The 27,237-nt window shown below is 53.8% G+C and overlaps 1 protein-coding gene across 1 annotated transcript; it reads right to left on the bottom strand.

Annotated features, from left to right (window-relative positions):
* Window positions 1-1,966: 1,966 nt before the first annotated feature.
* On the bottom strand, window positions 1,967-26,089 carry FOSL2 (FOS like 2, AP-1 transcription factor subunit). The gene is made up of 4 exons (XM_047744574.1): window positions 25,127-26,089; window positions 14,917-15,168; window positions 9,707-9,814; window positions 1,967-7,290 (listed from the first exon to the last, which is right to left on the bottom strand). The coding sequence occupies exons 1-4, from the start codon at window positions 25,223-25,225 to the stop codon at window positions 6,772-6,774; spliced, it is 978 nt and encodes a 325-aa protein (XP_047600530.1). The 5' UTR covers window positions 25,226-26,089; the 3' UTR covers window positions 1,967-6,771.
* Window positions 26,090-27,237: the final 1,148 nt, after the last annotated feature.

Here is a 27,237-nt window from a genome sequence, read left to right as displayed (position 1 = left end):
ACACGTGGCACCATTCAGTAGCCCAAGACACAAATGCTGCTCAACATCTTGGAAAATACCGGCTCCGGGATTTCTTTTCCTTCACGTGGTGGCAGTGCCATGAACAGAGAAAGCCTGGTGACAAAGTTCTGTGCACCTGGGGACTCTCGGTCCTGCAGCAGAGGAGGTTCCCAAGAATCTGTCACCAACACATCTTTCTGAGGGGAGAGGACTCCACCTAATCCTGGAAACTCCAACTTTGCTAGGCATGTCATCAATACGGTTTACCGTCAACCCAGGCCACTCAATGGGGTTCGGACCAGGACAGCCTGGATTTAGCAGTGACCGCAAAATTCCCTGACAGAGCCTGGTAGGTCTAGGGACCCAATGGTGGCGGCCCCTTACTGGTTTTCTCAAAAAACTGGGTAGGGGGACGCCTGGGTGGCAGTTAATTAAGCATTCAACTCTTGGTTTCCACTCAGGTCGTGATCTCAGGGTCGTGAGATGGAGCCCTGTATCCACAGAATCTGCTTGAGACTCTCTCTCCCTCTCCCTCTGCCCCTCCTCTTGCCCTTTCTCTTTCTCTCTCCAATAAATAAAAAAAAATCTTAAAAAAAAGGAAAAAACTAAAAAAATTAAAAGACTGAAAATCTGCCCATATGTTTAAGGCATTTACAGCTGCCCAAAGAGGCTTCTGACTCTGCCTCCTAAGTACCTGTCTGTCATCGAGCTCTCTAATTGCCGTGTGGACAAAGAGGTGGAAATTTAAATAAAATAGGTTTCGAAGTATTAGTGGAAGATGAAAGCTGTTCTAGAAGGGCCTAGGCATGAGAGGCACGCAGAGACACGTGAGCACAGGCCTGTCTCCAGGCAGCATAGTCCCCGAAGCCAACAGAAGTCCACACAAACTTTCCCAGCAAGCCTCGACACTTAACACAACAAGGGGACACATCCAGCACCCAGGAAATCAGACATCTCTTCTGTGGTGTCTGCTAAGAGGCTCCTAGGAGACTCGGCACAGAGATTTCTGAGTGCTCCGTCCCCAAAGGCTCCAAACCCTCTTAGAAAGGAAAGGAAGAGCTCCCCTAATCCTCCTTGGGCAGGTGCTCTCATGGTACTGCTGCCGTTACCCTCCCCCTTTCCAAAGGAGGAAGGCTCGGAGCAGTTAAATGGCTTTCTCCTGTAGCTCGATAGCCACTGAGCAGTGGGGGCAGGCGGGGAATTTAGGGCCCTTCTGATTCAGTCCAGTGCTCTTGGGTCCTCCAGAGAATGAGGCCTGCACACCAAACTGGTCTGATGCAGATCTGCGGCGACTGGTACAATTTCAGGGGCTAATTCTCAGCCAACTGCCAATCACATCAAGCATGCACTCAGGACGGGTTTGCCCCCCTACCATTTATGCTGCAAAGGAAAAGCAGCCCCAAACAGATGTGCCCCCTTTACCCAGGGCCATTGGATCTGGGCTGACACCTCTCAGTTCCACACCTAACAACCTGTGTCTTTTCGGAAAGAAAATCTGAAGATGTGATCGTCCACGGAGGCCTCTCCCGCCCGAGATCTCATTTGCTCACCTGGACAATCTTAGCAATGCATTTAATTGGTTCTTTGAAGATTCCCGGGTTTCCAGAGCCAACCTGTTCAAACAAAATAGCCCCAGGAAGGGACAGGACCTTGAAATTTTATTGGCTCACACCGTGGCAGTAGTTGGCAGCTAGCTGAGAGTCAGGCCCTGAGAAGAGGGAACAGGAGTTGAGAAAGGGGCAGGAGGACAAGCAGGAGAAGGGAGGGGAAGGAAATGGGGCAGCTCTACACCCCAGCCAGCAGCCCACTGCACCGTTTTGCAGAAAGAGGCCATTCCCTGCTCTGCCCACCCACCAGAGAGACCAACCCCACCGCCAAGGCTAAAGGTAGAAAAGTCTAGAAGAAAGAGAGAAGGGACAGGAGAGGTGGGAAGAAAAGGATGGAATAAACCGACCATCAGAGCCTCTTCAATCTTAATTCATTTTATTCTACAAAAACTACTCAATTGAAAGTGGAAAAGCTAACCAAAAAAAAAAAAAAAAAAAAAAGTTTTAATATGTTCTTTCTTCCATAGCAGCAAGCTTTTTCTAACAAGCTTTCTTTAGTGCAAATACTGTAGGCTTATTTTACAGTAAAATAACAAAACAACGGAAAACACCACCAGAAATGCTTCAGAGCAGAGCTACTCCTCAATTTTCAAAGCTATACAAAGATTTTTGAGCTCATGGGTCCTGCCAGGAGAGGTCTATTTAGTAACCTTCCCAACGGGACCATTTCACCAATACTTACAAAAAGAGAGAGAGAGAGAGAGAAGAAAAAGAAGATTCTCAGAAAGGTAGTTCAATTCCCCCATAGAGCTATAATTGCCTCCAGGATTATAGCAGACTTTACTCCACATCATTGACATATCTCAAATACAGATGCACAAAGCCTGGGCTTTTCCACTATATACCAAAATACGATATATACATCTCTCACTGCAGAAAAGACACCCTGATACCTATTCTTTATACAAAGGCGAGTATTTTTTCCTCAACATCAAGTAACCACAAACTAAAATAAATGGAATAAACTTTTAATCATACAGAGAAAATGATTTTTGAGGAACAGGGCAGGATCTTTTCGTTGTATTCTCTTACAATGTAGAACTTTCTTGGTGACCACTGTCCCCAGAGGAATGACCATCCGTCTTTAAAAACAGAACCTTTTTTATACAGTTTATACAACACATGTCACAAATCATTTTAGAAACAAAAAAAGCATCATTAGCCTAACTTTCAAAAAAAAAAAATGAAGAAAGAGAGGGAGAGAGGAACTGAGTATTTTAATGCTGTTTCTCATCAGGCTTGGTACAACACAAAGATGTAAACATTTTAAATAAATAATAAAATAAATGTCGATTTCTTCTCTCCCTCCCCATCCATCCCCCGCTCAGAATTTGACCCAGCCTTTCCTGAACACATCAGCATTGGAAAATGAAATCCCTCTGTTGACGTATGGCCAAAACACTAGAACCGTGAGAAGATGTCAAATTAGTAGTGGGACAACTGAGTTTCCTTTTTAAAAGCTACAGGAGGCACACTTGGAAATGTACACACACACACACACGAGGGCGCACAGACACACACACACACACACACACACCCAACCTGTCAATAAATAGTGAGATGCTGGCTTTTTAAATGAATGCCAAGAGGACTCGACAAGCAGAAAGTAGCAAGACCCCTTTACTTAAGTTTTAAAAAAGAAAGTTACACACATCACCTATCCTATTGGTCCACAATTTCTATAAGGACTCAGGTTACCCCTCCAACCGTCTGAGGAGTGCAAAGGAGCACATCACGAGGGAGAGGGATAAGAAGTTTGGAGGTGGGAGGATACTGTGGGTGATGGGTCTTTGCGAACAAACCTCGGGCTGAAGGCAATCTTGCCTCAGATCTTTGAAGAAAGACTTTCTCACCTTCAAGTGTTTTTGTTTGTCCATTACATGGGGGCCTCAAATAGGGGATACCCTCATCCCTTGGTCTCATCGTAAAGAGGGTATATTTCTAAAAGTGCCTAACACAGTGCCTGGCACATAGTAGGTGCTTATGCCTTTCCTTCTCAAAGGGGCTGTATGATATCTGATTGGGAAGGAGACCAACTGGAAAGGTAAACAGTAAGATTACAGGAGCACTGTCGGTCCATCAAGGGAACGGGAGAAACGTTCCAATACCTGTACCACTGAGCCCTCCCTTAGACGCAGAGCCAAGCAGGAGTGGAGAGAAGACTCTTTTCCTCAACGCCTGAGAAAACGAAGCAGTAGCCTCTGAGGGCTCCTGGCTGAGAGGCTTGTGCGACTGGCCTCAGTGGACACACCTGGCCTTTCTCACAGGCAGAACAATGATTTCTTTCTGAAAACTTCCCCCGTGAATTCTCTGCTTACAGCTGGCTCCGCCATTGCCCAAGCAAGCTTCACCTGGGATCTCCTCTCGTTCCTGCGTCAGCAGCTGTCCCCGTCCACTCAGCCGGGAAGGAGAACTGGTCCCGGAGAGGCCAGCCAGGTGGCCGAGAGGACGGTGTGGTTCACACTAGCCTGTCAAGGAGGGCCTGCCCTATGCCGTCCCAGAGCTGCCTGCAGCCCAGCTGGAATCCGCACCAGCTGCCTCATGGCTGGGGACACAGGGGAGGCCCAGCGGTTCCCAGCCCAAGCACGAAGGCACCCCCAACCGCAGCTGTTCCTAGAATGGGAGCTGTGGAGGAGAAAGCGGCAGGCCTGGTGGCTGGTAATCCTGGAGCAAGGGTGTGTGTGCGTGAACTCAGAGAACAAGCCAGAAGAAGTCAGGAGGACATGCTCATGAGTTAGGGGTGCGTATTCGGCCTTCCCCAAATAACCTCTGGCTTTGGGGGAAGCCAAACCTCGACCTAGAACAAAGCCAGAGGGTCCTGAATGGGACAGCTTAGGAGCTGCTAAAGTCCTACGGGGTGGTGGAGTTCCTGCCTTCCGCTGGTCCCAAAGCCAACACAGCCTGAAATCTGAACCAGAGCCAAGCTCCATCTCAGAAATGTCCAGCCTGGCCCCGAGTCACAGACTGTGGCCTGCCCTGGTTGGGATCAGTGTTGAGGAAAGTGGGGCACAAAAGGACTTTTAGAAATAAAACACCAAAGCAGCTTCATTTAAGAAATATATATATATATATATATATATATATATATATGCAAAAGCAGCAAATAGCTCCCAATTGGCCACAAATACCGCTTGAGATGATTAAGCCTTTCAGAGCTGAGGGCACCCCCAGTTTTCCTTGCCCACCTCCTGCTGTTCCTGGCTGACTTCTGTTTCTTCGATTAATCTGAAGCCAGAAACTCAACTGCTCAGTATACTAAGCAGTGCCCCTCCCAGAACCTCTGGGAAACCGGGAGGGCAGCCTCATAGCCAAGGAATGTGGGAAATAACATTTTTAAAGTATTTTCTTTTAATCTCCTCTCTCTGCGTAGCCTAGCCTTTCACACGTCACTTGCAGTCAGAGTGGGCTGGGTATTTTAAGCACCGGGCCGGGCTGGGACGCTCCATTCGGCTCCATTCGGTGTGCTCCCTTCTCATGCACGGAGGGGGGATGGGCAGTCAGTAAGGACCAGCGCTCTCGAGGCCTGGGTGTGTGAGGGGGGCAAGTGAGCCAACGTGAAACAGCTTGCTCTCTCGCATGCTCTCTCTCCCTCCCGAGTCTAAAAGTTTAACCCCCACTGGGTTTGATTTAAATAATATCTATATAATTTTAAATTATCATACAATGATCTCTAGAGCGGAATCACAACAGCAGGGTCTCCCCCAGAGCACTAGCCCAGCAGAGGCCCATCCCAGATCAGCCAGAGAGCTAAGCCCTAGGGAGAGAAAGGCTCAGAGGTGTGGGAGCAGGGAGCAGGAGGCGAGGAGGACTCCCTCCCCACTCCCAGCCCCATAGGAGGGGGGCGCCTCTCCCGTGGTGGGAAGCAACACATCTTTGATTTCAGCAGCTGCCCCCCACCACACCGCCCCAGGAATGGCAGGTAAGCCCCAAGCCTTAGCTGGCTGGCTGGACCCGAAGAGCACTCCGGGGGAAGGAGTATGTAAAAAAGAAAGCACTCCGTCAGGTAGCAGGTGACCATAGAAGGTAGAAAAGGCCGGGCAGCTCACCGAGAGGCGAATACCACTCTGCCTCCCTCCTTCCTCCCCTGCCTTTCCATCCACAGCAAAAGTGCCTTGGAGGCTTGGGGAGGGGCCAGGCCCACGCTCATTAAATCTCCGTGGGTGGCGTCACCCTGAGAGCCAGACTGGGGGAGGGCAGAGCCATTAGGGACTTTGGAGTGATGTGTGGTTCCTAGGGAGGGACGCCTCCCTGGTCTAGAGAGAAGGGTCCAGGGGCAGGATGGCAAGGCAGTAATTACAGGAAACGTCCTGCTCAAGACACCAGGTAAAGGGAAGCTGGCTAGGACACCTGTGTGGCTTGTTGGCACTATTCCTGGCCTGGTAATTAGACATTTGGCAAACCCAACCTGTGCTCCGTCTGTCTCACTCACACCCTGTCTTCTGGCCAAGCCGCTCCTCCAAAGAGTTGTGTCCGAGGATGGGGAGGACGCGTCCTCCGAGCCTCCCAGTGATGGCAGCATCTCCTCGAGAGCTCAGGGAGCCCTGCTGGTGGTCCTGGAGATGGCGGTGGACCGGGGAGTGTCAAGGGAGGGAAGGTTCTGTATTGCACATTGACTGTCCCCTTCTGGAAAGTCAGCCCCAGCAGAAGAGTCAGTCACCTGCTGCCCATCTCCAGAAACGAAGAGCTTTAATATTCAGACCACCCAGATGAAATGTCATGGCAAATTTGATAAAAACCAAGAGGAAGTGAAATTGACACTGGGGGGAGGAAGAGGTGAATAGAGGGAAGGTGAAACCAAAAGGCACTGAGCATGCTGGGTGGGGCAGGGAAGGACACCATCACTCCAGAGACGTAGCGTAACAAAGGGACAGGAACGGTCCACACCAGCCGCAGGCTCTTCAGAAGCTGGAGAGATGCCTGAGTCCACCAAACCCAGTTTTCCAAGGCTTTTCAAGAAACAGGATTTGCTTTGCAAGATGAACAAGGGAGGAGGTCCCATGACTTCTAAGAGATTGCTGAAGTCCTCCAGCAAAATCCCACCTAGGTCTCCCCAGAGCAGGGCAGCTCTCTGGCAGGGTCCCCCTCTTGCCCTCACGGCCCTGGAGCACTTGAAGGTGCCGGTCCCTGGGAAGGAGGCAGTGATGAGGACCCCCCGGGAGCTGGGTTACAGAGCCAGCAGGGTGGGGGAGTTCAAGGAGTCTGATGACTGGTCCCCACTGCTACTGCTTCTGCGGTGAGCCTTGGAGCAGGACTCGGAGGGTGACGCAGGCGACTCCTGCTCCAGGACGGTGGGGTAGGTGAAGACGAGGTTTGATGTGCCTGGAGTGATGGCTGGCGTGGAGGTCACCACGATAGGTGTGTGCAGGGGCTCCTCCCCGTAGAAGCCCCCAGCAATGCTGATGGGCTTGATGACAGAGCGCTGGGCCTTGTCTAGCCCGGCCGATGAGGAGGAGGGGCTGTCCTCTTCCAGGGGCTCCTGCTTCACCACCACGGCGCCCACTCCCCCGCCCCCACTGCGCAGGGACGGCAGCCCGGAGGCGGGAGGCGATCGGCGCTCCTCGGGGCTGATCTTGCACACAGGCCCGTGGGCCACCAGCATGAACTCCAGCTTTTCCTTCTCCTTCTGCAGCTCGGCTATCTCTTTCTGCAGGCCTGACTTCTCCTCCTCCAGCTCCTCTGTCTCCTGCAGAGGGAAGAGAGGTGAGTGAGGGGCAGGAATCTGCCAGGGACCTGCTGGGGGGTGGGGGGTGGGGCAGGAGGTCTGAAGCCAGGTGAAAAAGGGAAACCCAGAGCTGTGAAAGCAGCCAGCTCAGGCCCCCCAGCCACAGACCCCACCACTTCTCAAACACCTGGGGGCTCAGGATGCCTTTTAGGTCTCAAACTCCGGTCTGAGAAAGGTGGAAAGTCGGCTTGGAGGAAGGACGAAATGGTAATTAGCGGCCACTGATAGAGGGCGAGCGAGCCTCCAGAAGCTTCCTAGAGCAGGTGTTTTCAATCAACTCATTTTGCAGATAAGGAAACAGGTTCAGAGAGGTTTGTTAATTTGCCCCCAACGTCACAGAGCAAGCAGGTAGGGTAGGCCAGACTTGACCCCAGTGTATCCGACTCCAGGGTCCCTATGCTACCATTTCGGGCCGCCTCAGTGCCAGGACTGCCCCCAGTTCCCCATGGAGGGGGTGGTTACAATGAGGTCTGGAGGGGACAGGAGCACAGCGTGCAGGCCCAGCCCTCTCTCCTCCTCATACTCCCTCAACCTGGTCCAGCTGCCTGCGGCGGCGTCGGCGGCGTCCACACCAGCTGAGGACGGCACTGGGCAGGCAGGAAGTTCTCCAGCAGTCCCGGCTAAATTGGCACTGCCCCACTTCCCTTTTTTGCTCTAATTTCTGAAGCATGTGATTTAGGACTCACAGAACCCTTGGAGAACATTCCGTTCGGTCCCCGTGCTTTAACAGATGAGGAAGCCCACAGCCAGAGCAGGCTGAGGCTGGCAGGGTCCCATGGCAAGGGGCTCAGGCCCCTCCCCTGACACAAAGCCAGAGAGAAGCCCCAAAAGCCCACGGGGAGGCGGGGGTGGGGAGCGGGTGCGAAAGACGAAAAGGTGTGTGTCACGGGCCTCCTCCCCACTTTTCCCCTAACAGAGTCCTGTTCCAGAATGAGATGGTACGGGCCAGAGCCTCACGGAGCAGAGAACAGCATATTCCACAGTGAAAAAAAGTTTCCATCTGTCTCAAGGGTCTGACAAACGTCATGAGCTTATGAGAGGTTTCCTGTGGAGGATGTGGCTCAGGGGCCTGGGTGGCTGGGGCGGGTGGGGTGGCGGGGGAGTAGGGTGTGAGGCTTCTGGGGAAGGGAGGGGAGGAAAGCAGTGGGCCCCGGAGGAAAGGCTATTCTGGGGCTAGTGGTGGGGAGCACCCAGGGTAGACCCAAAGGACCTGCCCCCTTAGAAAGTTAGTGGTGGGGAGGACTCCCTCGGGGGGAGTCTACCCGGGGAGCACTGATCACTAAGGAATCTTTTCACCTAGTGCAGGAGAGCTCCCGCTTGTCCTCCCCACGCTCGCACACACACCTCCACCCGACATCCCTGCCATCTACGGGGAATTCACATGAACACGTTTTGTCCCCAAGAGCGAGGGCTCCAGGATGGATGAAGGGAAGCTGGCGCAGGGGGATGGTACCGGGAGCATTAAGTCAAGTCACGGGATGGGCAAAGTGATGGACTTTCAAAGCCGCTCCCCGGCCGGTCACGGTAAAAACTGCCAACAGTCTCTCATCTGCTCACTTTGAAAACATTCCACCAGGGACAGTCAGTCCTGGCTTTAGGCTTCCTCCCCTCGCCATTCGGCCCATCCTGTATGGCTAGCTCTCGAGGGCATTACGTGATGTTGGTCAGGTCAGGCTTTTGAGAGGGAAGGGCAGGGCCACAGCCCCCAGGTGTGGGCAATTAAGCAGCAGGGGAGAGTGACTCACAAGGGCAGAGGGAGCTACCGAGGCGGCAGCTTCCGGCTCCGCTCACCGCAGAGGTGGGGAACCCTTCTGCCATGAAGGGTATGAGAAAACCCCAGGAGAGTGCAACTCCGCTAGCACGTGACCGTGTCCATGAGACCCAGAGAGCTTCAAAACCCCTGCTGAGCTGAAAGGGGCAGGTCTCCCCCTGCCCAAACTAGCTCCCTTAAGCTAGCCCGGGCCACTCTGGTGGGTCGTAGGCACGGGGGCGGCTGGAACCTTGGGAAACGGCCCTGGAGGGGGCAGGTCTGGGCCCGTGCTGGCTCCCTCTGCCATCCCTCACCCAGGGTCCCCAGAAGGTTCAAGAGCAGGGAATGCTCAGAGGCTGAATGAGAGAGGGTGCGAGGCCCCAGCAGGCTGTTCGGGTCCCTCCTGGGGCCCGGCCTGGTGCCGAACGAAGGCCAGCTCCCTCCCTCCCTCTCTCTCCTTCCATCAGGGCAATGCTAAACCTGTGTGCTCGAAGGAAGGACCCTTTCTATTTGCACTGGCTCCTCTCTAGGCCACTAGAGGACGAGGAGAGGATGGGAGGCCAGGAGCCCCGAGGCCCTTGCTCTTGCCCCGCTGGAAGTGCCCCCGCCCCACGCAGGGCTCCTCACCGCCTGCAGCTTCTCCGTCAGCTCCCTGCGGCGGTTTCGGCACTTGGCCGCGGCCAGCTTGTTCCTTTCCCTCCGGATTCGGCGTTTCTCCTCCTCTTCAGGCGACAGCTAGAGGCCAAGGTCAAGGACTGTGATTAGGTTTGGGTCCATGATTCAGCAGCTTTGCTTTCTCGCTGTATTTTAAGAAACGCTTCTGAGGGGCACCTGGATGCCACACTGGTTGAGTGTCTGACTCTCGGATTCGGCTCAGGTCATGATCTCGGGGTCATGAGATCGAGCCCTACATCAGGCTCCACGCTTAGCACTGAGTCCACGTAGCACTCTCTCTCCCTCTCCCACTCCTGTTAGCGCACGCGCGCTCTCTCTCTCTCAAATAAATAAATAAATCTTTAAAGAAAGAAGGAAAGAAGCCCTTCTGGGACTGTGTGTGCAAGGAGGGAGAAAGGCGAGAGGAGTGTGGCTGGGCTTGGCAGTCCCAGAATCGGCAGCTCACTGCTGGGACCCCCAGGGAGGGCCCTGAGAGCTGGACCCAGTCTGGAAGGTGACATCCCATATCTGAGGGGAGACCAAGACACCGACGTGTCAGGAACTCATCAGCCTAGGCAAGATGATAGCTTTTGTCACATCGGCCCTGATTCCTGGCCAAGGCCAGAGAGAAGCGGCAGCTGGGGCCACGTCCCCAGAGTCCCCTCATGCCAGCCAGGCCTGGCCCTACCCACTTAAACAGCTTCTTCCAAACCGTGGCTAATTACTCCTCCCCACCGATCTGCCAGCTCGGCAAGCCTCATTATCCGCATTTGGTTAAGTAGCTAGGCCCAGAGTAAGAACCACCCTGGGGGAAATGTACTATGGCCAGGGGGTAGGCCAAGGATGCCTCTCCCAACGTCCTCTCCCCACCCCAGAGGGCCAGCTGCCCACCATTCAACCCAGAGGACTCGAGAGTGCGCCCAGCACAAGGCTAGGCTGGGCAGGACAGGCAAAAGGAAAAGGAACCCTCAGGCACGTTCAGTCCTGCTACCCACCATGTCCATTCATTCAACCAACGAGAAAGTTCTTCAAGGTGCCAGGCATGGTTTCAGGGGTTCAAGATTTATCAGAGAACCACATGAACTAAGACACCCGTGCAGAGCTGACAGTCTAGCTCCTCACAGGGAGGCTGGTTAGGGGCCCGTGACTCATGCCCCAGGGCAAGACCTTTGCTCTGAGACTCAAAGTCGAAGCTCTGTTTACATATAGCCCTTCCTGTGACCCCAGTGCCCCCTGGCACACAAAGGTGACACAAGGCCATGGGCCAAGGCAGAAAGTAATTCCAAAAGAAAGGCCATCCCATGCTGTTTGCAGACAATGATGGCATCCCTACCACGTGCCAAGTACACACATAGTCCTGGGGGCTTAGAAGATTCTATGGGGTATAAGGTCTGGATCCCACCCTCAAGGGACAACGTGGGGAAAAAGCCAAAGCCACTTTTGGACATGAGAAGGGCTGCCCCACTGGGAGATGCTGCCTCCACTGCCAGGCGCCCCATGAGGGAGGGAGGCACGGCCCTGGCTGGGCCCAGGTCAGAGTCCCCAGGCCTCCCCATAGCCCTGCAGGTCTGTTGTTGTGATGTCCAAAACAGCAGAGCAGGGCACAGCTTTGGAGAGGACAATCCCATCCCTGTCTACACTAAGGAAGCCCTGTGGCCCCAACCAAGAGGCCAGAGTCCCACATCGAATTCTCCAAACGCTGGCACGGAAACATGCCAGTCGACAGCTCAGACGTCAAGTCCCTCTGAGGCCTCGGGCCCCCTGAGCACAGAGAAGCTCGTCACACCTTCTCAACTTGCAAATGCACCCCCCACCCCTAGTAGTCAAGGTGTGTGGCCCACAGGGAGGCAGGAAGCCTGGCAGGCTATAGGGAGACCTGCCGGCCTCCTGGTACCTCAGGTCCTTGTCTCCCAGGGCTTTGGCTGAGCTGCGTTCCCGCCAAGGCCGATGTGGGCCTCCTTCCCTCCTAGGACATCCTACCCAGGTTCCTTCACCGCCTCTGAGACCCCACCTCACTGGGGTTAAGAACCAGGCCCAGCTCCCCTCACCCTCCAGCTCCACCCCCGCTGTGTGCCTTCCCCCTGCAGCGGCTTCCAGGAGCGGCCCACAGAGCCCGCCCAGCTGCTAACACCCCTGTGAGCCCCCCAGGCCCCCGGCAAAGGCCTGCTCTCAGAGTCCCACACTTCGTCCAGGCTGCCCCTCCGTCCTCCAGCCCCGGCCTCAGTCCCAGCCTCTGAAACCCTCCACCTCCCCGGGAGAGCCAAAGACTCCACATTCTCTCTTCTGGGAGGTCTAAGGCGGCCTGGGTGCAGAACACCGACGGGGCCATTCTGTGTAGCCTCAGACAAATCACCCAACCTTCTGAGCCTCAGATTTCCCATTTAGAATATGGATTACTGGGACCTGCCCTGCCTTCCACAAAGTTTCTGGGATGATCAGATGAGATGCAGTGTGAGAGCCCTTTCTAACCTAGAAAGTGCTAGAAGGGAGAAGACTAATTCAGAGGTCTCCTCGCTGATGCTTTTTCAGAGCCCTGTAAGAGTCCAGGTGAACTGGAGATCCAGCATCCACACACTTGGGTTACCCTGCTCTGCGTGGGGACTGGCTGCCCAGCTGAGGTCATGAGGCCACTCGGCTGAGGCCCTGAATCTGTGCTGCTCCCAAACCTGTCTCACCCTGAGCCCAACAGTTACCAAGAGCTGGCTGGGTCCCCTGCAGTCCTGCATTCAGGGTTCACTACTCAAAGGGCTACCGGGGCTCCCCTTGAGGCCCAGACGAGCCCGTCATCCATCACTAATGAGGGCCAGAAAAGGCGCGGAGCCGGTTGCTGCCCCTTTCAGCCTCCCTTCCCCTCTGGGGGCTTCCGGACAACTTCTGGCCTTCCGATTGGCCTAGAAGTCTCTCCCCTATCTGTAAGATATGGGGCAGCCTGTGGGAGCTGTCGGCATAGGAAGTGTAGAGGGGTGGTGACACCAACATGGTCACAACGTGAGTGTGTCAGCACCACCGCGGACACACCCACAAGCCACACACCCTCCGCTCCCGCCTCCTCAGTCGCCGCCACGGGCCTCAGAGGGAGCCTCTGGGCAGGCAGGCACCGTGCTGGCTCTGGGGAACAGGCTCCTCTCCCTTGGTGGGGAGGTCAAGCAGGCGGAAGTCAGTTCAGAGGAAGAACCCTGGGCTAGGGACGCAAAGAGCCGAGGTTCGAGGATGCTACTGTCCAGGCTTCCTCCAAGCTGCTGGCTGATTGTCTGAATTCCTGACTGATGTGGGATAAAATGCTCCTGGCTCTCTCCCTCCCTCTCAGAAAAGGAAGGAAATTCTCCAGACAGATTGTCTTAAGGCACGCCTAGGTGGTATGGTGGGAAAACCACAGGGCTGAAGGTCAGGGGAGGTTGATTTCAGCCCCAGCTCAGCCACTAACTCATAGCATCACCCTCAATAGAACCCTTCTCCTTTCTGGACCTCTGTTTCCTCATCTGTAAAATGGGTACAGAGGGAAAATTGGAAAAGCTAGTCTTCAAAGTCTATTTCAGGTGCAAGCTTCTAAATCAGGTGTGAACTAGGCCCAGAAAAGAATGCAGAGTGTTCAGCACATCTTGCTTTTTTGAAAACCCGCTCTCACTGAGGTCACTTACATAAGTTGGGGAATGGAATCCAGGTCATGGGTGACTATAAAGCTTGACATCTTGGGCTCCCGAAGGAAGCGTAATTTAAAGGACAGTGCGATCACGGCTACTGCAATGTTTACATCTACAATTTGGAAAGCAACAGCACAGGGGATAGCAGCCACTTGCCCCAGCAGCACAAGCCCAACAACCATCATGCTTTGCCCTGCGCTGAGTCCTGCCATTAACAGAACAAACCAGCATGTCGGGGAGGCCAAGCCCAGCTTTATCCTCAGAGGAATAGAGATCCTATGAATGCTCCCGGTTCCTCAGAGCAGGGATCCTTGCAGTCCTCAGTATCCTGGGTTGGCACTGGGTCCGTGATTATCCATGGGGGACCATGTGTGGAAGATCCTTGTATGGGAACACTGGGATCCCAGAGCGCAAGTGGACGGTGGTGGACATGGAGAGGAGTGACTCACCAGGTGAATGTTTCATTTGAAAAAAGGATCCCACCGCTAAAGTATTTTCCCTTCCCTGGATCCACAGTGAGATGGTATTATAGAAAGAGCACTGTACAGGGAGTCCAGGGAACTTGGTTCTAATCCAGACTTCCCATAGTCTTGCCAAGTAGCCTCAGGCAGGTTTGTCTAGGCTTTGGTTGTATCGTCTGTGAAGGGGGATCCACGGGGCCCTTAGGAGGCTCATCTCCCCTTTTTATGCATGATTCTCATTTCTCTTTTGGGAAGGGGGCCCATGACTACCCTGGCTCCCTATTGATAGAGATGGCATGCCTTGGAGGAGTGGTAGATGGTGTCTAGAAGCAGCAGCCCACACTGTCTCGTGTCCCTCCCTGCCAGGGAGATGCCTTCTTGAAGTTGAGCCCTCAGAGGGCAAAAAAAGCCGACATCTGACCTGCTATCCCCCCACCCCCACACATGCTTTCAGTCTCCAAAGACCCCAGAGTCACTGCCCTTCTGGAAGGGGCATTGTAGGTACTTGAAATGGGCTTCTGCTTCAAGTTGGAGGCCTGGGACACCAAGGAGGAAAGGCAAGTACTGTGGGCCTGGAGGGTGACCCTTCAGGTCTGCTGAGTGTTTCCCACCACCAGACACCAGGAGACAATGCAGGGCTAACTCCCAAAAGTTTCTGACTAGGGCTCTGTTGGCTGTGTGTCCTGCCATGGATCAGGGAAGGACTCCCCTGCAGGCAAGTCCCAACATTGCTTCCTGTCTGCTGAGACCGCATCACACGCAGCGCTGTTTTCCCACACATGGTCTCATTTGTGTGGCAACAAGTCCTATGTGATAGGCACCATTATCCCCATTTTGCACTGAGGGAGTTGAGACTTGGGGAGTCTCAGCGACATGAGCAAGATGACAGAGCCAGGTCGGACTCTCAGGCCTCCAGCTCTGCTTCCCACGAGGAGGGTCACGGGCCCCTGGTCCCGAATTCCCTCTTCTCGGTGCTCCCAGGACACCGACCCAGCTCCCCAGCAGACCACAGAAAAACACTGTGTGTTACCAGGCCCTGAAAGGCCCCCACGTGTCTGCTTTCCACTGATTTGAGACGTACCTGCTCATCTCTCCTCCTGCGGCCCACAGTGGTGCCAATGGTCTTGATCACACCGGGTCTCGGGAGTGCCATGTGCCCAGGGACAGAGGCCAGGCCCGGCAGGGGGCTGTAGGGGTGCGAGCGAGGGTACGGGTTGGACATGGAGGTGATCACCGTGGGCTGCACCATCCACTGAAGGTCCTGGCTGGTCGTGATGGCGTTGATGGTGGGGATGAAGGCACTGCCTGAGCCAGGCATATCTACCCGGAATTTCTGAAATGAGGAGAGAAAACCGTGTTGAGCCAGTAAGTATGGAGCAGAAGAGGACGACTTCGAGGTCTCAGCAGGCCCTCCCAGGGGCCTTCAGGGCTAGCTATGCCCACATCTGCAGAGCAGCCCTCCCCCTGGCCTCATGAGCCTCTGGGTCACCTGCCAATTAGCCCCCAGGGTACTGGGGCTGGGGACCCCTTGAGGAGATTTGCAAACCAACAGCTTTGGGGCAACAATGATCACCAGGAAGCTCATTGTGTCTGCTTTTGTTACTTTCCAAATAGGTGTAAGATGGGGCTGTGACCCCATCCAGGGGGAGGCCAGGTCCATGAAAAGGTGCCCTCCAACTCCTGAGACTGAAAAGTGGTAGCCTTTGTGCCCTTGTCCTCCTCCTGGCCCTCAACCGGCCATCTGGCTTGGAGCAGACGCACCATGTCTCTACCTACCGACAAACCTATCTGCGTTCGTAGATGTGTCTGTGTGAGACTTGAGTGCTGCTAGCTCAGAGTTTTCTGTCTCTTAATTTAAGCCCAGACCATGTTGCAGAACTCTCCGGAACATACTGCAGGAAGCATTCTATTTAAAATATAAGATGATGACAGAGTAGAAACACTAAAATGGGTCACGCTCCTCAGCAGTTGGTCTTGGCCCTTCTTCAGGGCTGACTACTAGAAAGTGAGAGGAGGGAGAAGGGAAAGACCTCCCTGCCCCCATGCCTCCCTGGCTTCCAGCTTTTCAGGAGGAAAGTGCCCCAGTGGGAGCCCTCCTCCTCAGGTGATTCCTTTTTCCACACATAGGTTCTGCAAATCCTTTCTTCCCTAACCTGGTAGGTGACATGATGAATATAATAATGTCACTTACTGAGTACTTACTAAATGATGGGTCACCGTGGTAGTTTTTGACCTCAATTATCTGATTAATTCTCCCTCTGAGGTAAGAACTACCATTATCTCCATTTTAGAGGCAGAAATTTAGGTGTAGAGAGATTGAGTAACCTATCCAAGGTCACCCTGCTCCTAAGCAGGGGTGGGTCAGGACTCAAATATGGTTCAGCCTGACAAAGAGGACAGGGCTCTCACACATGGTGCTATATAAGGTTCCGTGCATTGCTTTCTGCTTCCTGGAAATCCAGGTGCTGGTACCCACCCCTACTGCCCTCAGAGCATCAGCTCATCCCTGCCAAGAGACCCTACAGACTGTCCCTCTCCCTGAAAAGGCCATAGATCTGACCCCAGATAAAATCCTGCTATCATCATGGGGACTATAGCATCCCCCCTCTCTTGGCCTGGTCAGACCAACCAGAAATAGAAGTATTAGTAGCAAAGCCAGCTGCCTTGTCTCTGTCCCTGGTGACAGATGACACCTGGGTTCCTGTTGTGTAAATAAAGTGGGACTTAGAGCCCCTGACTGTAATTGAGGGAGTTGGGGCCCCTTCCTTGCTAGTTCCCCTGCCAGCTGAGTGGCCCCAGTCTGGGTCAGGGGGGATGTCTCTGCCTCACTTCCCAGAATGCCCCAGGGTCTCAGGCCAAGGGCGTTCAGTGAAGAAAGCACAACCCAGCACAGGGGATTTTGGGATTCCACAAGGAGACCCACCGGGGCGAGGAATCCTGAGATTCTGTGAAGCTACCCGTGCAATGGATTCTGGAATTCTAGGAGAAGAGCTGCCCAGTACAAAGGATTCTGAGTCATCTTGGAAGGCAAAGACAACTTGGCTTTTATCAGGAGCTGACTGAGCTGGGGGGGGGTGGGGTGTGTGTGTGTGTGTGTGTGTGTGTGTGTGTGTGTAGGAAGGATGCAGTGAACAAGGAGGAATCCAAGCGGGAAACGATCTTCAAGGAGAAAACGTGGACAACTGAGCTGGGCCTTGAGGAGGCAGAGTACTGAAAGCCCGGAAGTGTGGCTGAGTGTGCAGAAGGATAAAGGCCCAGACAGCTCCATTTCTCTGGGGGGGCTGGATGGGAGGGGGGAGGTGGCAGGAGGCCTGGATTTGAGGCCTTCGCAGAATCACGGAGGATTGTTTCCCTTCTGGGAGGGAGAATCCGAACACAAAACTCCCCATACCATCATGAGGATTAAATAAGTAGCTACTTCTAATCATGGCTATAAAAGCACACCAGTGGTTCTCACCCATGGCTGCCCATTAGAACATTCTGGGGAGCCTTTTCAAAACACCAACATTGGAGCCAGCCTCGCCATTAGAGCTCTAAAATAACACGTCTGGGGTGGGGTTCTGATAAGGTATTTAAAAAAAAAATGCCTGAGGAGATTCTAACGTGCAGAGCGGGGATTGAGAAACACTGCGCCAAGCACATGGAAGGCGGCACCATCCCTACCACCACCATGATGGCGTCTCGTCACTGCGCATGAGCACTCTGCTTGGGGTGGCTCCAGGAAAAACCGCCAGCGCCCCACTCCCGGGAACCACCCAACATTTTTATTCCATTTCTCTCCCCAAGTCAGGTTCTGGGTCTGAAGAACACCTGAGGCATCCAGCATGAGGGTCACAGAAGGTTCTCTCTGGGAGAGAATGGTCAGCTTTTCTCTCAGGAAACCCTCCAAGAAAATCGCTCATTTCAACAAACAAAAGAGCTCCCTTTTCAGCCTACGGGAAGCAAGCAGAAAACCTGAAGCACATCTGGGAGGCTGAGATCCCTTGGGAATAAGTGGATGATTCTCAGCCCCCTCCCCCCCCCCGGGGGGGGGGGGGGGCCTTGGGCCCTCCAGGGCCGTCGCTCTGGGTCTCCAGAACGTGCTACCCGGCCTTCAGCCAGATTCCTTGCAGCTATGGCTTGGTCTAGACAAAACAAGACAGCAGTAAAAACAAGGCACTAGGTAATGACTGCCTCTAAGTGCGGGTACAACTTGTTTGGGAGAGAGGTAAAGCCATCTGGATAACACACTGGCTTTAAACCACACAGAAAACAACGTCCCAACCCCAGAGGGGACTGGAGCTGTGATCAAGAGGGCTTGTGTCTCCTCCAGGAGCCTCCCTGAGACGCTGGCACAAGTTTCAAGGAGATCCAGAGATGGGACTTGTCTCCCCTCCAGAGGTATTATCCAGAAAGCTACCCTGAAGTAGGTGAGAAGAGGGGAGGCGAGGAGTCTGTGGTCCCAGGAGTCAGCCGGGCACTCTTCTTCGCCAACAGACCCAGGAATCAGTCAAATACTGTGCTGGGAGTAGTCCCCGTTCTCTACGGAAGGGTTATACTAAACATAAACCAAGATAGGATTTCTGGGCTGCAGGCATGAGGGCCGTGTGAGCCCTGCCAAGCACCAGGTGTGTGCTGAGGGGGGATAGAGGAGGGAAGTCTGGACCTCACTTGAGTCCCCTGGGGCTCTCCAGCCCCTGCCCCCTGGAAGCCCCTCCTCCAGGGACAGGACGGAAGATGCTGGATGGCTGGGTGGCCTTCCAGACTGGCAAAGCCCCTAAATGCTTTATTTGACTGTGTCATCCTGCTGACTTCTGGGTGGGCAAGAATGCCTATAAAAGGACAAACTGCCCCCCACGGACCTCCTAGAGCAGAGTGTGACAAACTTTGGCTGTAAAAGGCCACATACTAAATATTTTAGGCTTTGTGGGTCATGCGGTATCTGTCACAACTATTCAACTCTGCCGGGGACAGTGCGTAAACAAACAGGTGTGCCTGTATTCTGTGAAATCTTATTTACAAAAATACTGGAGCCGTGTTTTGGGGACCCCTCCCTTCTAGAGGACCATTCCCTCTCCTAAGTATCAGGGTTGGGGGAAAGAATAAAGAGAGGAAACACGGAAGAAAAAAGACAGACAGAGAGAGAACTTTTCCTTTAACTCAGGGAATCTCATTCACCAGCTTGAAACTCCAGACCAAGAAGCTGAAGTTCAAGCCCTTACAAGCTTTGTTGTGGGTTTGTAGGCCTCATAAAGACCCCTCTTTATCCCGAAGCACCCCTATTTAAGGGTGCTGTGGGGCTGTCCAGTCCTGCTCCCAGAATCTCTAAGGAAGACAGATCAGAACACAGTGCCCTACAGTCTCCCAGCTTCACCAGGTCGAAGTCCCTGCAGCCCAGCACTTTCTGATTTGGAAAAATGACCTTCCTGAACTTGACAGCTGGGCCTTGGATTCAGAAATGAGGGTTACAACCATAGCCTTTTGCAGAAGGGTCTAGGAAGTAGGCTTTGGGTTCTCATTTCCTACAGACATGATTGGAGCAGGGCTTGGGCCAGAAATTCCTGTGCTGGGTAGAAATGGCATTTCAGATGCATGGAGGGTCAGTGTTGTCAGCCCATCCACTCGGCCAGGCATCTCTCCATCACACTGATTCTCGACTGGGCTCCCAAGCCCTCAAGCCATGAACCTCAGAAATAACCTGTCTCAGCAGGCAGGCAGGTATGACTATGCATGTCTGGAAAGGGGCTGGCTTCTTTCTCTTAAGGAACCCCCCTTTAAAATATATATATATTTTTTTTAATTTATTTATTTGAGAGAGAGAGAGAGAGAGCGCACAAGCAGGGGGAGGGCAAGCAGAGAGACAGGGAGAAGCAGGCTCCCCAGTCGAGCAGGGAGCCCAACGTGGGGCTCTATCCCAGGACCCTGGGATCATGACCGGAGTTGAAGGCAGACGCTTAACTGACCGAGCCACCCAGGTGCCCCTAAAACCCTATTTTTTAAAAAAAATTCACAGCATGGGAAAAGTTCCAAAATTTCTACAGACTGGCTCAGGGGAAGAGAGCAGAAGGGACAACTCCTGCTTCAAACACCCTAGAACACCCCGACTGAGGTCCAGCTTGACTCCAATGTTCTCTGTTTCTATTTCTTCTTTGGAGAAGATTCCAAAGTCTTCTATATGGAATTCAACCCGTCTTCACAGAGTGTGCACTGGACAGCACTTTGACCTTTCCTATCTGAAGAAAGCCACTTGTGTCACAATGGAAATGGTTGCTAATAACTCAGGATTTCCCCCAACTTCACAGCACACAAACATTCTCTCAGGTGATGGGTCTCCTGTCAGCTTCCTCTCTTTCCCAGTTTTACTTAAAAGAACCACAGTCTCCTCCTGGTCCTCACCACCAGGGTGAAGCAAAACAAAACAAAGGAAGAAAAGAAAAACAGCCAGAAGAACGTGGCCGGTATGGAGTTACCACCCAGTTTCCCCAGTTTCTTTCCTCCCAGGGCCCTTCCGGCCAGAAACCCCACTCCAAAGCATGGCAGGGATGGGAGTGGAAATCCTACTATCCTGTGTACCCCTTTTGCAGTCAGTGGAAGCGCACGGCATCTGATCTTTCCTTGAACCACAGCAGGGTGAGCGTGGCCAAGTGCCTGCCAGAGAGATGGTGCTAGGCAAGAGAACGCCTCACTTCCCTCTCAGGCCCAGTGAGCTGGAGAGTTACCAAGTGGGGTTTGGAAGACATCTATTTGCTTCAGTCAAGGCAGCTGCCATCACGTTGAAATGTTGTGGCCACCAAAAGAGGATGAGCCAGATCCACAAAGGAATGATGCTATTTTTTTTCTCTCAACAAATAGAGCACAAAGTTAGCTTCTGGCATTCTCGAAACCAGTACCTTTCTTCCTGTTTCAAGAGGAAAAGAAACATCTAAAGTAGGGATGGCAAAAGTGCCTATTTCAGGGTTGGTGACTGCTCTTGGTGACTTCTCTCCCAGGGAAGACTCCTGAGTGGGGAGACCAAGATGACTCGGGGTCCCACTGGACTTTGGACCCAGTCTGGGATCACCCAGACCTTCTATGACAGACTTGAGTCCTTATAAGTCACATCTTTTGATAACTTCCAAATATCAAAGTCCAGCCTCAAAGGACAAAGATCTGTGAGCAGGGAGGGTTTTTGAAAGAATTTGCTGAAGGTGATTCCAAAAGAGGAGTGTTGTCAAACCTTGAGTCTGACCAAGAACCACAGCAGTCAAAGAAGTAGTTGGTCTCTGCCAGGAATAATTTTGAAGGGCACCACGGTAATTTGGATGTGTAAATTCTGGTGTGTTTGCATTATGATAGGAACAAAAAGGGGCACCTGGGTGGCTTAGTCAGTTAAGTGCCCAGGTCATGATCCCAGGATCCTGGGATAGAGCCCCACATAGGGCTCCCTGCCCAATGCGGAGCCCACTTCTCCCTATCCTTCAGCCCCTCCCCTACCACTCCTGTTCTCTCTCTAATAAATCTTTAAAAAAAAAAAATGGGGAAAAAAACAAACCCAAGGCTCCTAACTTGACGCTCACCTTGAACAATAAGGCAGGCAGAAATTAAGCAATGGAAATGCATTCGGGTTTCGAGAGGAAAATTCAACCTCCGCTCAGACAATACATGACTGCTACTTCACCCCGTTCACTTTGATGAAAAAGTGACACTGACTTCCACCATCAAGAATCAGTGGAACAGACAAATTCCTGGGATAACATTTTGTTTGATCCTAATCTACAACGTCTACAAGATCAGAGACAAAAAACCCCGGGGGGGGGCACAAAACCCCTAATATACACCTCCCACCTTCCCACCAATTCTGAAACCCCCCTCCCCCAAACAATCCTGTGTCCTAATACAAACACCTCAAGAAAACAAGCCTTGGGAATTTGAATTCCTGGCACCCTAAAGAAAAGACAAACATCAAAATAGGGAAAGAAAAAAAGCACTCCTTTTTGAACCAGGTTTTATTTAGAACAGATTAAAAAAAAAAACCCTGCATTTCAAAAAGTCAGGCAGTTCCTAGTTAACCACTGTTAGATATATGGCATTTATTTGTCCCAAATTAAAAAGAAAAAAATCCTAAGAATTCCGAAAACTCACCAAGTTAACACTGTCTGGGGCTGGAAAAATACCTTCCCCAGACAGTTCTTCTAAGAATGTCCCGTAGGGGGCACTAGAGAGGTGTGATTGGGACTGACTTGGGAATCACAGTCATTTCTGGTAAAAGTTCTTTGATGTGAGGAATGTCCCAGCCTGGTACAGTTGGCAAAAGTTCACTCCGGGGAATTTTGTGTGTGTGTGTGTGTGTGTGTGTGTGTCTGTCTGTCTGTCTGTCTCTTGGGAAAGGGCGGCTGCCGAAGAAGAGAGCTAGCCTGGTATTCCTTGATTCCAGAAAGGAACTGTCCCTCTTGGTTTATTTTCACAAGTTATCTGAGGAACCGACAAATGGCAACCTTGGAAAAGTTCTGGGTCTTGTTTTTGTTTTGTTTTTTCATTAAAAGGGGGCCCAGCTGATGAAAACAAGTTATGAAATGACCTGTGTTTGTGTAACTGGCTGATTGCGTAATGCTTAGGCCCTGAAACCGTAATAGTTGGGCAGCCAGGCAAGGCATATATCTGGGAGGTGTTTTCCTAGGAAACTCAGAAGAGAAAGAAAACAACAACAATAAACAGAAATGCCAGGAGGGGGGGTGTGTGTGCAACGATTATTGACGAAACAAAATCACCAATGACCAACCTTCGAGATTAAAACTATAACTGGAACAGGAAATATTTTTCATGCTTGGAGTTCCTGCCATATACAAGAAGACTGGTTTCAACACAGAGTTACCTGCCCCCCACCGCTCCGAAGTCCCTGGAACTCATGGCCATGTGTTAAAATCAAGCTTTATTAAACTAGAGAAAAGAAAGTTTTGGTTTGAGTAAACAGCAACAAACTTATCGGGACTATCAGACCCCACAAACAGATGGGGAAAAAATAATATTCACTGGCCCAAGGGAAAACCAGAGCACCCTCTTTTCTTATACCGACCAGTCCACGGAGACGCTACAAAGGTGGAAGTCCCAGCATAAATGCCAGGAAAGCCGCCCCATAAAGGAAGCTCAGAGAAATAAAGTGATTACAAGTCGTATCTGGTATGTAATAAAGTTACCTTGAGCCCAAGATCGGGTGGGGTCCAGGCGCAGACTTGGGAAATAACAAAAGCCTCTCAAGTCAGTCCCGAGGACCACAGAACAGCTTGGCTCCGAGTTGGAGAGATGATGGAAAAACCTTCCCCCCACCCCACCCCCGCCTGCCTCCTCCCACCTCCTTCCCTAGGAGTGGACAGGCTGAGAAACTTGTCCAAAGCCGCATTACCTTGCCGATCCCTCTGGTTTGAAAGGCACCTCACTCAAGCTGCTGGGCCAAACAGGCAGGCGTCTATGCGAGAAGCCCGTGCACTAGTTATTACTAATTGCAAAATCCTTGTGTGTTACAGCATGCTAGGAATTAGCCCACAGCTGCTTTTTGCTTCGGTAATGAGGCCCCATTACACCCTGCTGGACTGAGTTCTCTTCCTTCTTCCTAGCACTGGTTTCCTGTCTGATTTTCTTCCAAAACAGGGAATTGCCTCTGCTCACATCCTGGGCTCAAAGCCCTAGTGACACAGATTATTCAATCTGGGCACTGATGTCCGGTCTGACTTCCCATTCGGGCCCCAGGGTCTGAGCAAAGCCAGGCGGCAAGATTGTCATATTACAGTGGTAAATGCCAGGAAAACGGCAGCAAAAGGGACAGACAAGATATCAAAGGATCTCTTTCAGATTCAGGGAGGAGGAGAAGGACGTTTTGGCAGCTTGCTGAATTGGAAAATAAGGGAATGGGTATAAATGACTCCGACCCGTTGCTTAAGGATATTTGGATTCAATTAAAACCACTAACGGGACTGGAAAGCGAGCAAAAGCACTTTTTAAATAAGATTTAAAACTCATCACCTTGGTGCTCATTATAAAGGGTGCCTCAAATACTCCCTCAATGCACCGACTAGGTTCTCTACGGTGGGTGCTTGTGCGGGCACCAGGGGAGATATAGAAAAGCCATTCTGGGGACTCACCAAGTACGGGGGAACCCCTTCGCAACAAGGTATCCCTCTTCAGATCCCAAAGAGAGCTGTGTTTCCATTTTATTTTCTGGCAGGATCCACCCCTCCAGGGGAAGCCCACCCCAGTCCCTCCTGGCTGGCTGGCTTCTAGAGGCCAAGGCCACTGCCTTACCAGGGCAACTCCTGCTGTAGCCAACTTGCCCAGAGACTCCGCAGATCCTGACCCAGATGGGCTTCGGGTTGTAGTGGCCTTGTTTGCTAAGCCAGCTCCCTCTGAAGCCTGAGGGTGGGGGTGGGGGGCAGCTGCTGCAGAGGGCAGACACCCCACTACCCCACCAGCACCCTTCTGGTATTTACAGACACAGATCGCAGGCACAATCCTTCCAGTGCAAACCAGTCTGGCTGCTTTAGAAACAAGTTGTTTTTCCGCTTCCAGAACCACCCAGGAGCCTAAGCAAGCTCTCTTCTCCCCCCCACCCCTCCCACTTCTTTCTGCAGGCGTCCTTGCCCCAGGTACCCCTCCTCAGACCCTCAAAGGGCCGTTCTGGTGGCAGTACAGGCTCCTTCTCTGACCCCAACAGGAGATGGATGGGCGCAGGGGCACAAAGACGCAGGGCCGGAGCCTATCAAGGCTGACCTCCTCCTTCCTGACCTTCGCACCCTATTCCCAGAGCGACAACCCTCACCCTCGCTCTGGATTACTTGAAGGAGCCTAACCATGTTTTCAAATCCCTAACCTCTTTCAGAAATTAATACAGATGGAGAGCAGGGGAAGAGAGGGAGAGGGCTCTCCCGCAGGAACGGAGTCCTTGGACGTCGGGAGGGACCAGTGGGTGCAAAGATTTTTTTTTTTTTCCCACCGCGGAGAAGTGACGGGGGTGGGGAGGAGGGAGGGATTTCTGGGAGAGGAGTTAGGCTCCGGAGAAGGGGAGCTGCAATTCCAGGAGCTTGTCTGGGTAAGATGTAGAGTGAGGGAAAGGGTTTGCCGGCTCTTCAAGCCCACTCCTCGGTCCAAAAAAAAAAAAAAAAAAAGTGTTTGGGGAGAAGGGTGGGCAGGACAACACGAAAATCCAAAACTTGCAATGGTGACCCCGTAGGAATTTTTCTCGCCAAGCCAAAAACGGGAAAAGAAAGCAAAAGAGGCAGTGGCGGCGAGAGGAGGGCGGGAGTCCGCCCGCTCCGCCAGGTGCACCCGGGGCCCGCACCTACCTGCTGGCCGCCGCCGCTGGTGTAGGACTCGGCGTGCGCAGGAGAGCCGCTGCTGCCCCGGGACGAGGTGTCAAAGTTCCCGGGATAATCCTGGTACATGATCCGCGGTGGGGGCCGGAGAGGAAACAGGGTGTTTTTCTTCCCCCGCCCTCGCCGCGGCCGCGCACCGGCTGCTGCGGGCTCGCTCCCTGCCGGCCGCGCCTCGGGCTCTGGTCTTCGCTCCCGGGCTGCTCCCCGACGGTGGCGGGTGCGGACGGGAGGCGGCGACAGCCCAGGAACCGTGCCTCCCGAGCGCCTCGCGCTGCGCTGCTTTCCTGCTCTCCGAGCGCCGCGGGACCGGCGGGCCCCCCAGTCCCTCCCTCTAAAAGTCCGCGCGTCCCTCGGTCCCTCCCCTGCGCGCGCCCTCCCGCTCCCGCGCGCAGCCGGAGCCCAGCCGGGACAGCCGGCCCGATCAAAAACTGAAAATTAAAAAAAAAAAAGAAAGAAAGAATAAGAGCCCGGCGGATCACGCCTGCCAGGTACGGGGGCCCCCCGATTTCAGACAAGGCAAAGAAAAAAACAAAACAAACAAACCAAAAAAAGACGAAAAGAAAAGCTGCCCGCCGGGAGAAACTTCTATTTCCTCCTTGTAGAAAAGGAGCTGAGAATAAACTTCCTGTGGCCGACTCGCCGCCGGAGTTTCGGAGCGGCTCGGACACTTGCGGGGAGAAGGTACCCCGTGCCCGGCCCGCGCGGTTCCAGCCGAGCCGGCGCTGAGAAGGACTCGGCCCCGCTGCCCGTACCGCCGCTGCGGCCCCCGACTGCACCCCTTCCTCGGCGCCCGCTCCGGGACGGGCTGCCTCGCCCGGCCGCGCCTCTCTGCCTCTCTCCCCTGCCCGCCGAGCGCCGTTCACTTGCCCGTCGCTTCGCTCGGAGCCCCTGCGCTCTGCCCGAGATGAGTCACTACAATGGCACGAGTTCAACTCCACACTCTTTATTCTCCAGCCCCTGTACCATGTGGATTCACTCACGTCAACCCCAGACTCCACCTTGCAAGGGAGGAGCGCGCGGGGAGGCGGAGGGGGGGGGGGAGAAGGAGGAGGAGGAGGAAGAGGCTCGGGAGGAGGCGGGCGCAGCGCTCCCCTCCGTGCCCCGGCTCCCGGCCGCGCTGACGCCAGTCGCACACCCGGCGCGGGGAAGAAAGGCGGTGGCAGGGCAGGAGCGGACCGCCCGCGCGGCCTGGGGGCGCCGAGGCGGCCCCGGTCCCGGCCCTTCCCCACCCCCGCGCACCCCCGAGCCCAGCGCCCTTGGTCTGTTCCATTGGCGCACGTTGCCAAAGATGGTCATTTGCGTTAGAGGACGCGAGTGCGGGTTCCCTCGCTTTCGGGTGACGTGGAGGGAGAGGGATTCCCTCGCCGGTTCCCAAGCGCGCCGCGGCCTCCCCCCTCCCCTCCACCGCCCTGGGAAGGGGCGCGGGGCGGGGCCCCCGAGTGCGGCCGCGCGGGCCTCGGCGCCGGGTTTTACAAAATAATCACAGCCTGAAGAGCGAGACGGGCGGTTCTGTGCGGCGCCACCGCGAGGCCGGGAGCCGGGCGCGCAGAGCTGCTCTCAGGGAGGGCGCGGCCAAGCGCGATCGTCGGCGCCCTCCGCGGCGCCGCCCGGTGCAGCGGGCGCCCTGGGCGCACAGGGTACCCGCGCCGCCCTGCGGCCGGCCCAAGGCTGGGCGCGGCGCCGCCGGGCGGGGCCGACCTGCCTATTTTTCCCTGCGTGGCTGGCTGCCCATTGCTACCCCCACCCACCCGAACACACACACACACTTTTTTTTTTTCCCCCGGCCCTACAATTAATTTGTTAGGAGTAACCCTGAAGAAGAAATTAACCAGTCAAGACATTCCGGCCTCCCTGTGTGCGGGACAATTAGGACGCATCTAATAGTAAGCGGACGTTAGAAGCAAACTCGACTGTTAAGAATTAAGAAAAAAAATAAGAGAGGAGGAGGTAGGGAGGCAGGCCCGGGAGAGGGTGTGCCCCAACGTTGTCTTCAGCTGTTTTGGAGGGACGTTCAGGGAGCAAGGAGTCTGGACTCCAGGGTCTTCCCGCCTCGCCTGGTGGGGCGGGGCGAGGTGCGGGTT

Source organism: Lutra lutra, chromosome 9, assembly GCF_902655055.1.
Source record: "Lutra lutra chromosome 9, mLutLut1.2, whole genome shotgun sequence".
In the NCBI taxonomy this organism is placed as follows: domain Eukaryota; kingdom Metazoa; phylum Chordata; class Mammalia; order Carnivora; family Mustelidae; genus Lutra; species Lutra lutra.
This window is presented reverse-complemented; position numbering and strand designations above follow the sequence as displayed.

Bases quoted from the DNA above. Each gene is read 5' to 3' on its own strand.
- FOSL2 (XM_047744574.1), bottom strand. From the start codon at position 25,225: ATGTACCAGGATTATCCCGGGAACTTTGACACCTCGTCCCGGGGCAGC. The intron at 15,169-25,126 runs GTAGGTGCGGGC...TCCTCATTTCAG, and splicing joins CCAGCGGCGGCGGCCAGCAG to AAATTCCGGGTAGATATGCC. The intron at 7,291-9,706 runs GTGAGGAGCCCT...TTCCCTCTGCAG, and splicing joins TGACGGAGAAGCTGCAGGCG to GAGACAGAGGAGCTGGAGGA.